We start from the raw sequence: 12,355 nt of genomic DNA, 5'->3' as shown, positions 1-12,355 counted from the left end.
TTTCATATCGTACCAAAAATTCCAGTACAGTATCGTATTTTTGAACTGTGACAACTATGCCCGATGTAACTATTTGGCATAATGAAATCCATGCCAGGACACCAGACAGGTGGAAGAAGGCATGGAACTATTTCACATAATGAAATCCATGGCCGGACACCAGACATGTGGAAGAAGACATGGGACAGGGTACAGAAGGATTGATTAAGAAAAAGCACCATTCTTGGTCAAAAAGCAAGAAAAAGCAAAAAGTCAAACAGGGTTGACCACAAGACAAGGGCACCATTGGAAAGAGGAGACTAAGCCGGACCAAAAAGCTAAAAGCCGCTTTCTCAAAAAGCAGCTCTAGGCCCAAAAAACAAGGCCCTGAAGTTGTAAAAGCACAAATCAAGAACTTTGGCTATTATTAATAATATTTAATAAAAAGACAAAAGAAAAGCAAAAGCATTACTTTTTGGCAAAAAGCAAGGCTTCCCCAAGTATAAAAGAAGCATGAGTCACTCTTGAGCATCAAGTTGAAGAAGAACCTCTTCATCGCGTTGCCATCTTCGTTCAAGCGTGGAGATCATCTTCTTCATCATCATCTATGAACCAAATCATGGAGTTTTTCATCGCTACCCGTTGATTTCAGAGCGCCTCCAGCAATTGTAGTGCCACGTCACCATCTTTCTGTGCGACTGTACGGATCTGTACAGCTGTACGGACAGAAAATTTCATAAACCCTAAAAACTGCTTTTTTGAGGTTTATTGCTCGAAAACCATTAAAACAGGTTTTATATCAGTTTTCTTGCCAGAAAGAGCTTCTCTAGGGTTTTCATCATCGACAAGGCTATAGGAATTGTGGAGATTATTCATGGGATGAGCGAGTGGATTTAGAGCTTGGACATGGAACTTGGGCATAGAGCTTGGACATGGAACATGAAGCTTGGACATGGAAGCTTGAACTTGAGCATAGATCTGGTACTAGTCCGGTGAGAGATACTTGTGGGTCATCCCGGTGGTGTGCTCTATATCAGAGATCTTGTGCGTCGACATCGACATGGATATCCTACATCAACATATTTGTTTGTTTTGTATTCATTGATTGTATTGATCTTGGCCAGCGTGCCCGTGGATTGTCCCAGAATAAATTCCTGAAAGGGGGCGGGGCCTGTTCCTCGCTCAATGTGGTGTATTGTGCAAGATCCCCATTCCCTTTTCTCTCTCCCCTCTCTCTCTTTATATTTTTATATCTTGGACACGTGGTTGAGTCTGTCACTGCACGCCCCGTTGGGCTTACACCTGAACGCAAAAGAAGCAACCAACCTCCAACTCCCATCACATCTTGCAGAGGTGACCTAGCCATGTGCACGTCCCGTGCCATAACTATTCCCTCAATTAGCTTATGACGGATGCTAAGATTATTGCATAGTCAAACCACCCCAACACCACCCCCATCCCCCCCATCCCCCCCCCCCCTGCGACTCCTAACTGGGATAAGAATACATCTTTGCCTTTTATAGCATCAAGGATTTACAACTCCAAAAATACTCAAATTTTGGGGGACAACTCGGGCTGAGAACCCTTGACTCATACATAGATAAGATCTAAAAGTTGAGGAAGATTCCCCCCGCGGTGCCAATGAAGATCCTTTTTCGATGTCGTTTCCAAGATTCTGACACTTGATGAGCAAGTGTGGGACGTCTACTTGCAAGAAATAAATGCATCATCATGGTGTTTGTAGTGTCGACAGTTACAATCTTTTTAGGCATAAAAGCCAGGCAAAGGACCCGAGAAAAGGGAAGAGTTTCTTTATGATACCTAATCTTAAATGATATGATCAATGTATACGTGCAAGATCTTCTTGCAAAGACCCCCGAACACCAAAAAACAATAAAAGTTTTAGGGGTTTGATGACCTTCCTTTAACCTTAGCATACACCACCCAATGTGACACGGAGTCTGTGAGAGGACCCTACAACACTCACGTGCTTGCTGATGTTGAAAGAAGCCTTTGCAGAAGAGGCAGCCGGGTGGCCCTCTTGCCCAAGAAAGGCACTCCAAGAAACTGGCTGTTGAGGAGCAGGTGCAGTTGCTGTAGTAGCAAAAAGAAAAGAAAAGGGGGTTGCAAACATAAAACGCAGCCAAAGTGGAGGTAAACGCAACCTCCAGAAGACTCTGAGGAAGGTCAACAGGCAAGACAGCCAGCCAGGCGCACAGTGGGAGTGGTGGCTGGTGGAAGCAGGAGAAATCGTGAGCCTTAGTGTGCAGTTGGTGGTGCCTAGAGGTGAACGCAGGCGGGCAGAAGGAGCCACAGCCACAGTAGGTGGTCAGCGGTGGCGTTTACAGAGGAAGTGGATGCTGAGCCACCAGGTGGCGAGCAGCGGCGCTGTGGCTAAACCTTTGAATAGTCGATGTAACAGGCAGCCGTGGCTCTGCTTGGTTGCACACTGGCAGTCCTCCAAGCCAGCGAACAGAAAAAAATGCTGAAGTGGGCAACCCGTTCAGAAGGAAGAATGCAAGCTTATACTCATAGTGAATGGAAACGCAAATGATGGATAAGAAAATTTCAGAGGCCACATGGGAAAAAAACGCAAGATGATGGCCATGGCTCTGATACCATGTAGAAAATACAGAGGTCCAGGCTATGAAGGTTGGAACAGCTTCACCATGATGATGTGTGGTGGAGAGAGATGAGGCTTGAGGGAGGAAGGAGATGGAGCTCAAGTGAGATAGAGATTGCACATAAACACAATGATTGTAGTATTATGAATGATAATACTCACACCATGTACACTGTATTTATTGGCACTAAGGCCGTATCTTCTGACCTAACCCTTAATAAGGGGCATTTACACCTAAGAGGGTGTTCACACCAAAACAATCTAGACACAGCTCACACAACTGAGGCTCAGATAATTCCATCCGAGTGCATCCACTACCATTTGGGCTGCAACAATCTCTGCTTGGATAATCTGGTGTGAGGCTGATGATTTGTTGCGGATTGTATAGGAGAACATCATGACCTGGGGCCTCTCAACTCGCTGCCAATCCTCATCAGATAAATTTCACCCCTAAAGGCTGCTGCATACATCAAGGCTGGTGTGATGAGGGTGTCAAAAAGCCAATCCTTTGTCCAGGGCTCCTGGAAATGTGACTGGAAGCACTGTTGCTCAAGGAAGTCAAGGCTGCATATTCCGTGTGACTTTGGCATGTGCTGTGGGAACCATGTGAAGTGTGGGCTACTAGAAGTGACACCAAGGTAGACATAGGATGAGACAATCTCTATAGGATGCCCTGTGTATGGGAAGCTCAATCTGGATGTGCAGGGGTTGGAGGTATTGAAGACCATTACCTTGGTCCCGTTGTAAGGCATCCAAATGTCTTTGAAGCCCCTCGGCTGAATTTGAAAGGAGGACGATGTCATCAGCATAAAGTAGTAGGGGGATCAATATGCCTGCCACTATGGGACCAGCCCTGCCTAATCTGTCACAATGGAGCTCGAGATCTGATCAATGTAGAGGCCAAAAAGAGTGGGTGATAGAGGGCAGCCCTGTTTCACCCCAATAATGTCGGAAATCTTTTGCGATGTACCTCCTGGGGCTCTCACTTGCTCGGTGACGGACTCATAGAGGGGGATGTCACATGGGACTCCTGTCTCTTGTAAACACTGTAGGAGGCAGGCTCGGAGTACATTACCAAAAGATTTGTGGAAATACACAAAGAAATAGAAAATCCTTTGATGTTGTGCTCTACCCTCTTCGATGATGGTATGGAGGGTGAAGATGTGGTGAAGGGTGGAGTAGCTCCTCCGAAAGCCTATCTTGTCTTGAGGCTCTGCATCTTTGTCTCTATGCAAATGAATTGAGCTCCATCTCTAGCATCGATCCATAGAGTTTGGCCAATGTGTGGCCAATCATGATGGTCATGTAATTATTAGGATCAAGTGGGTCTTCAACTTTGAGGATGGGTTGATGGTGTTAGTGGACCAAGAGGGTGGAAATCCTTTAGAAATGGCTCTTTTGAACATGTAGGCTAGTAGGGGCGTGAGGGTACCATCGGCATGTGAGATGTACTCATTGGCAATGAATCCCTCGTGATCTATGCCCTTTGTGAATAGATGGAGGTGGTGGGGCGGGGATGTGGTGGTGGGTGCAAAGGTGGATGATGGGGGATATGGTAGAGGGAGCGTGTATAGGAATGCCATGTGTCCGGGCAAGTGGGGGGGGGGGGGGGGGGGGGGGGGGGGCGATGTTCTTGGGGTTTCCTCCAAGCCTCTTTGCAGTTTGACCCCAAGAAGAGTTGGTGTATTTCATCCTCTTTTTGAGTGTAGAACTCCCATTTCTTGCGTTGGGTGAGGTTTCATGCTCATGTTGTGATGGATGTTGAATGTATGCTGTGATTTGGGCCACTAGTTTTCTGTATTATACGTGCCTGCCTGTGACACATGGTCTCATTATCTATAACACGATGTCCTAATGGCCCTCCTCCAATGCTCTCTCCTCCTTCCCTCACTCAGGAGGTACACCTTATGGGATCTCTGGTTTTGGCACACCTTCTCCACTTCTTTATCCCGCCACGCCCCTTTGAAGTTGACCATGCCTACCTCTCTTTCACTCTTACCTGGACACCATCCACCCTTCTGCCACCATCCCTCGTCTCACATTACACCCAGGTCCATTTTGATCACGAGCTTGACCTTGTTTACTCCAACCCCATCTACCGCCAACTCGAGGATGTGGAACCTACTGTCCCCCTACCCACCCTCACATCACAGCTTACCACCATACTCCACACATCTGCCACCACTTCTTTCATGTGCATGCGCGGTCTACTGCCAAGCGACCTTGCAGTTCCATGCCCCAGAACTATTGGTATGATGACGAATGCCGCCGCAAAATGGGGCACTCACTAGAGGTGGAGTTTCCATCCATTGTATGGACTCCTTGTGCCTCCCATTGTCTAGACTTACTAATGGAGGATGTGGGGAAGCTAGAGTGGGTGAAGAGGGTGGTCGCACAAGGCCTATCAATTGTGAATTTCTTCACAGAGAAGATGAAGGTGCTTGTTATGTTTCGTGAGCAAAGCGACTTGGAGCTTAAGAAGCCCTCTTCCACGCGGTTTGCCTACATGTGGCTTCTCTTGGAGCGGCCATACGACGTACAACCGAAGCTCCAGATGACAGTGGTCTCCCCGGATTTCATTGCATGGCTAAGAGAAGAGATGGGGACTTGTGCGGACGAGGCCCGAGCCGTTCAACGGCTGTGCATGAGAGAGTCCTTTTGGCGCAAGGTGCATGCCATTGTCATTGCAATGACTCCCTAGTATAGGATTTTGCGCATGGCTGACATGGAGGGCTTCACATTGGGGCTACTCACCCACTTCATGCGAGAGGCCCTAGCCTTGATGAGGAGGATCCCGACATTCCTATGGAGGGGATTAGGTAAACCTAGGTCCCATTGGCCATCTTGATTCTCCTTCTAGCTCTTTATTTTTTCTTGTTTTCAAATCTCCTTCTTTTTCCTTTATAATTAATACTTATTAACCTTAAAGTGGCCTTTATGCATTCTAGGGATCCCACCGAGCCTCCACCCACACCATGACGCATTTCACTTGTGGTGCTTGTGGAGAGGAGGTGGTGGTGGATGCACATACCTATCCATGGTCTTGCGGCCTTATTGCATCCCACCTACAAAGTATCAAGGCTCTTCGCTGATGCAGAGCTACTTTTCGATTGGGATTCCTACTTTCCAAAGATACTTCCCTACCACGAGCAAAAAGAGTTCCTTCAAGAGCTCATTTGGTACAATGATCAGAGGGGAGCCGCTTTCATGAACCCACTTTGCTTGAGTAGGGAGTCGATGGTCCAACCAGTTTTTTGGTAGGAGTCATTTGGTTATCGAATGACTCACGCACAAAAAGTGGCTTTGAGAGTCTTGTCACAGGTGACTATTGAATATTCAAGACTTTTAACTCTAAAGTTTAACTTTAAAGTTTATACTTTAGAGTAGTAACTAGATCTTACATCTAACTGTCTCTTATTTTCTCATAGGATTACTCTTTGGGGCATGTGAGAGGAACTGGAGTTCCTACTCACTCATACACACAAAGATGACTTGAATGACATTTTTGTGCACGACCTACATGTAACACAATGGCAAATGCAATGAGTCATGACATTCTTTAGAAGCTTGAACATAGATACTAGAGACTCGAGAGTTAAAACTTAAATCGCAATGCACATAGAGTCGTCATTTAAATTTCACCTCTATGATGGCTTGCCGAATATGACGATAGATAAAGTTGCCCGATGTCCCCGCCTTTCCGATATCTACGGCATGTAAGAAGTATGTGCTGAGAGTGCATGAAACAAGGATATTCATGATACCCCTCTTCTTCCGATCACTCCATCCATCGGAGAGGATAGAGCAACCATACTTCACCCATCCTTCTCGCATGGGTGTGAGTTTGTTGTTGATCCTTTGCCTCTCGCCATCAAGCGCGGTGGTGCGCATCTCATGGTAGGTGATACCATGCCGATCGCCATGGGATAGTCCCACCTCCGCAATGGCCTTCACCATTTTGTGCCATTATGGGACCTTGAGCACATGGAAGGACAGATTGCAATCACCAATGGCAATTTGCCTCATTGCTAGAGAGTTCTCCTCCCTTGGTCTCTTTGATTGGAAGTTGAAACCGGCCAAGGCGGAGCCGAAGCCGGATGGGCAGGGGACTCACGGATGCGGAGGTACTGGACATGGAAGCTCCTCCACATCCACATTTGCCTTGGTTGCGGATGAGTGAGTACTTCTTCACTATACCATCCACAATTTCTTGAGGAATCTTCTTGCACGGTGCAACTTTTCCACCAAGCTTGGACATGTGCAAGGAGCCTTGTGGCGCTACTTGTGTAACCCTTCCTGCAAAAGATGCACGTCCATTTCCATGTCCCTGAATTACCGGTAGGTTTCTCACCGGTGGTGGTATATAAGGCAAAAGCCTCGTGCTTTTCCTTCCCTCGGGACCTCATTGCCAAAGAGAGAGAGACCTTGAGACTCAAGAGAAAGAGCTTGAGAGAGAGAGAGAGAGAGAGAGAGAGAGAGAGAGAGAGAGAGTTGTATTAACGTCTTCAAAAGGCCAAAATGACCTATGAGACCAAAAGGCTACATCATATCCATGAGGTACATCATCCTGGGTACAAAATGGTAATAAAGAAAGACAACAAAAATCTAGAACTATAAAATCTAATCTAGGTACATGAGCAGAGAGCTCTCATATCGCCCTAATACATCCCTCATGGGTTGCTGTGACATGGTGCTCAAGGCGGTAAAACTGAGCTGGCGTGAGGTCCTGCGATGATGGCCCAGATCCTCCTGTGGTGGCGTGGCCGTGGGCGAGGGCCATGGGGTTTGGGGCGTCGAGCTCTGCCTAACTCAATGGCTCTGTTGAGTGTAACATCTCTCGGCCGAGCTCCTGCACTAGCCTGTGGTTTGGGGTATTTTGGGTGGATCGACAGTGCTAGTATGGAAGAAGTCGATGAGAGCTCGTGTGCTGGTCCTCGAGCAGGTATAGCTGATATGGATCTCACTAAGGACTCCCTGTGTCTACGGAGCTCTAGAAGAAAAAGTCCTAGGCATCTCTGATCTGGGAAGTCCATGATCCTGGACAGTGGTCTGAACCCAGCTCGGAAGAGGCAGTGGAACCTCCCTCGAATCTCATAGTATACGGGGCATCGGCATATGTAATGATCCTTTGTCTCAGGCTCTGTGTGACAGAGCTGGCATATCCTGTCCTTTGGTGCGGTTGCCGTGGGCCCATCAAAAGTGATCCCAAGGCATACATATGAGGTAACATACTCCACAGGCTCTCCACTCTGTGTAAACTGTACTGCAGATCTACTTATCCACTGTGAGGAGGTGTTAAAGATCATGACCTTGGTTTTTCCAAGGTTCAAAGTGAGGTCCCGGTCCTCACAAAAGGCCCGTAATGCATCCAAATGCCTCTGCAGCCCCTCTAGTGAATCAGAAATAAGAACATTATCATCTGCATACAAGAGGATCGGTATCAGGACTGGTGCTAAATGTGCTCCTGGTCCTCCCTGTCTGCTATGTAATCCGAGATCTCATCAATGTATAGACCAAATAGAGTTAGGAGACAAGGGGCAGCCCTGCTTCATCCCGATAGTGCTGTGTATGATCTTTGAGTCACCTCCTGGAGCCCGTACTCTGCCTGTGACTGACTCATAGAGTGTAATGACCCCCAAAGCATCTTTGTTGGCACTCCCATATCTTGCAGTCTCCTCATCAGTTTGGCCTATGCAGTCTCCATATCAAAAGCTTTGAGGAAATCCACAAAGCAGTAGTATATCCGATGCCTGTGAGCTCTCCCCTCCTCAACGATCCCCTGTAGTGTAAAGATATGAAAACGCTCTTGATTCTGGACTGAATGGATGCGCCTCTTGATTCTGGACTGAATGGATGCGCCTCTTATTTATATGTTTGCATGATGCTGGTCAGGCAGCCTTGCTGCAGTCGGCCAGCCCTGAATGCTCACGGCTGCATATGAATGCCATAAATGCCAGTCGGCTGTTTTATAAATGCTGTCGGCTGATGCACATGAATGCCTTACAATGCTCATGATGACTAGAGTGCTGATGTTGGTGATAAAACACCCCCATATGATGCTCATACTGATATATGTCTGAATGAATATCCTGATTATATGCCTGATGATGCCATGCCACTTGTACACCTGATGGGTGTGCACGTGACATTCCCCTCTGCTAAACTGTTTTGCTGGGTGGTATACCTGGCAACCTTTCGACTCCTCTGGTGATCCTTCTCCACTGAACCACTGCCCCCTTCTGACTTCTTCTGCCGGGACGAGAAGCATGCTGAAGGTAGGGAATCTTGAAGATGGTTTTTGGGCCAAAGCGGTCCAAACAGCCACATATCTTCAAAATAAATCACCAACAATTTTGGAAGGTATGACACCTCAACAGGTGTTTTGGGAATCAAACCTAAGATTTTTCATTTGACAGTATTTGGTTGTGATGCGTATGTGAGTGTAAGAGGAAAATAGATGCAAATACATCTTCATTGGCTATACTTCGAATGAGAAATCATACCGTTTGTTTGACCCCATTGAAAGAAAAGTCATTTTAAGCCACGATGTGATTTTTGATGAAAATAACTGCTGATTTTTCTCAGCAAAATTAGGACCATTCCTCATCATTATGGTTTGGTGATGGAGATATCAAGAAAATGAAGTCCCTCAACATGGAGAAAACATCAACGATTCAGCCCAAAAAATCCAAGGATTGAAGTGAACGTTCCCGAGCAAGAGTCACCTCTAAAGAAGCCTCCATGGTGGTTCTTAAAACCATTGAGGATAGTAAAATCAAGGATCAGCCCAAGAGCAACAAGCAAGTCTCTAAGTGTCTCTTAAGGGAAAGAAAGCCAAAGAGTTATGTGAATTTTGCTTTGATGACAAATGTATTGCAAAATTCAGAGCCTAAATCGTTTGTAGAAGCTTTTCAACGCAAAAAATGGAAGCAAGTTATAGATGAGTACAACTCGATTTTATAAAGAACAATACTTGGCAACTTGTACCACTTCCAAAAGGCAAGCAGGCTATTGGTACAAAGTGGGTGTACAAGCTGAAATATAATGCTGATGGTAGCATTGACTAGCATAAAGCAAGTCTTGCATCAAAATAATGTGCAAAATGAAGGTATTGACTTTGAGGAAACATTTTCTCCCATGTTTAAAATGAATACCATTAGGACTGTTTTGCAATACATTTGGGATGTGATTCAAAGGTGCGTCAAAAGTGCACACTCAAATGGTTATTTGGAAGAGGAGTTTTATGTCAAAAACAACCAGAAGGTAATGTTGTCAAAGGCAAGGAGAATCTTGTATGCAAACTCTCAAAGGCTTTATATAGTCTCACGCAAGCTCCAAGAGCTTGGTATTCTCATGTTTGCAGCTCAGGTATGAAGAACAGTGAAGCACTCGGCAAGAGCTTCGAGATGATATGATGGATGTGTAGGACATTCTCTATGGATAGGATTTTATTCAAGTTTCATTGTATGAACGTTAGTAAGTAACTTATTGACATTATTAGGTGTGAATGTAATGCTTTTATATTCAGCCATGACTAGGTACGTGTATCAAGCTCTCTACCACATGCTATCGTTCATGAATTCAAAGCAATGTATAGTGCTTTCTCTCTGTTATGAATCTAATTGCATTAATCAGATATCTATTATCTATGGTGTTAATTATGTAAGTAATTGCTTCCTTTTATTCATCCCGAGTTTTCTATTCTCAAGTTGCAATGGTGTGGGATCATTGCTCAAGTAGATCTTGCTGGTGCAGAGAGCCACTCTTTGTCACAAGACTGCTACCCTTGATCCTTGATCTTTGAACCGGTGGAGGGGCTGTTCCCTTGACATGTCTTTCCTGGTTGCCATGCATGGACGAATGGGGATCTTGTAATATCCATTTGTCTACATAATGCTTCTCCATCCTCTTTGGATGATGGCCCTTTGGAAAGGCGGGCGGGTGACCCTCACATTCAAGGCCCTTGATTGAGAGAGAGAGAGAGAGAGAGAGAGAGAGAGAGAGGCAGAGAGAGTAGTTGAAGGTTTGGCTTCCAGGTACGGGTTGCAAATTACTGGGAGGCACTGGGTGTGATGGCTGCACACAAAGCAGGAGTTGATCCTTACTCATTACGGAGGTTTGGAGTGAGACATCTTGGACAAATTAACAATGTAAATGCTTCCATACATGGGAGGACTATGGTTTCTGTGTAGTTGTGTAGCTACTATCGACGTGTATGATTGCTTATAAATTTAATCTTCCTTTTACTCCCACATTACCCATACAAGATTACCCTTGTTAGAGGTACTGCAATTAAATATAACTACTAAACCCACGTGTTGTTGCGGTATGTAAAAGACATTAAGAAGCAAAACGTAGGAATGGAATACAAAGGGTCAATCGGAGGGTTTTTTTTCTCTTATTTTTTTTTTAAAATCCAAGATTTCTTTTTTCTCTCCTCTCCTTGTGCCTTGGTTGTCCATGGTTAATAGATATCTAAATTTCTTAGATTAGTTCAAGTGATGAACACGTGAGTTTATTTACATAGGTGAGATTGTAAGTCAATGCCAAAGTCTTAACCCAAAGTGATGTTTAGACTCTGGTATTTAGGTTGGGTTTCTAAGATGGTAGAATATACACACACATGATAAGGGGACGTTAAGGTGGTGGAATAATGTATACACAAAACACACACGGATTTTAAGATGTTCTTAACATGGTGCAATGGAGAGGAGAGGCGCATTGTAACTGCTAGTTTAGCAATGGGATATGCGGTCGCAACGTCATGAACGTTCGTGTAGACAATTCGAGGATTGCGAAGTAGATGTTCGGAGTGCAAACAAAGCATTCTTTTGTTGTGACGTGGAAATGAGAAACCCCTCTAATAATCTGTATTTGCTCCACAAAGGACGCCTACAACGTGGAAGAGTAAAATGTCTCTCGTTAATGGGCTCTTTTAAAACAAGCATTGGAATAAGCCACACAATAAGACTTGCTTTGCTTTAGTTACGTATAAATGTCATATGTGCTTTGCTTTAGCTAGTAGAAAAATCAACATTACTCTTTTAAAAAAAACAAAGAGAGCTTAGTTTTGGCCAATGATTTAGTAATTCCCAAGAACTAAAGTGTTCAATTTTGGTGGTCAATAATGTGAGAAAATCAATCAAATGCAAAATTGATTTAACAAATTAAGACCTGATTATTGTTTATCATAGAGAGGAAGCTTCGTGTATTGCATTAGATAAAATCGATTACAATGAAGATGTGTATGTGAGGTTTTTCCATGTACCTCTTTATGGTTGGATAATAATGAATTGAATATACACCTAATAAACGTCCTAATGTTGCTTACTAACGCCCATGCATTTTAAACTTGAATATAATCCTATGTAATGAAAATGTCCTACACATATTCATGAAGCCCTTGATGATTCCAATGAAGCATGAGGTGCGTTTTGATACTCCACATGCTTTGAGTGCCATGCTGATCTTTATCACGGATCCACAAATCTAAGAATATGTGGTCATTGTATCCATTCAATATCTGATTAATGATGAGCTTATTGCTAGTTACACCCATCAAATGTCTGAAGTACTTAAACTTAGGTTTTCCAAGAGGTTTGATAAGTATATCAATAACTTGATTATTTGTGGAACAATAAACTAATTCCACCTTTTTTGCTTGCACTTTTTTTCGAACAAAAAGATAATGTATTTCACTATGTTTTGTTCGAGCATGAAATACCGAATTCTTAGATGCAACTTTGGTTGTCA

At 44.5% G+C, this 12,355-nt stretch overlaps 1 protein-coding gene across 8 annotated transcripts in view; it reads left to right on the top strand.

Annotated features, from left to right (window-relative positions):
- The window catches only part of LOC147636601 (uncharacterized), a 40,707-nt gene extending 29,853 nt beyond the window's left edge, over positions 1-10,854 (top strand). For 5 of the 8 annotated variants that reach the window (XM_086800038.1, XM_086800036.1, XM_086800031.1 and 2 more), the window contains one exon: positions 10,639-10,854. In XM_086800038.1, the coding sequence (XP_086656164.1) occupies positions 10,639-10,794 (156 nt within the window). In that variant the 3' untranslated portion in view covers positions 10,795-10,854. The other 3 variants (XM_086800032.1, XM_086800033.1, XM_086800034.1) reach the window with 3 other exon arrangements.
- The last annotated feature ends 1,501 nt before the right edge of the window (positions 10,855-12,355 follow it).

This window comes from Cibotium barometz, chromosome 7 (assembly GCF_041138505.1).
Source record: "Cibotium barometz isolate CiBa-2024 chromosome 7, ASM4113850v1, whole genome shotgun sequence".
NCBI lineage: Eukaryota > Viridiplantae > Streptophyta > Polypodiopsida > Cyatheales > Cibotiaceae > Cibotium > Cibotium barometz.
Note: the sequence above shows the minus strand (reverse complement) of the source record. Positions and strands in the feature narration are given on the sequence as shown.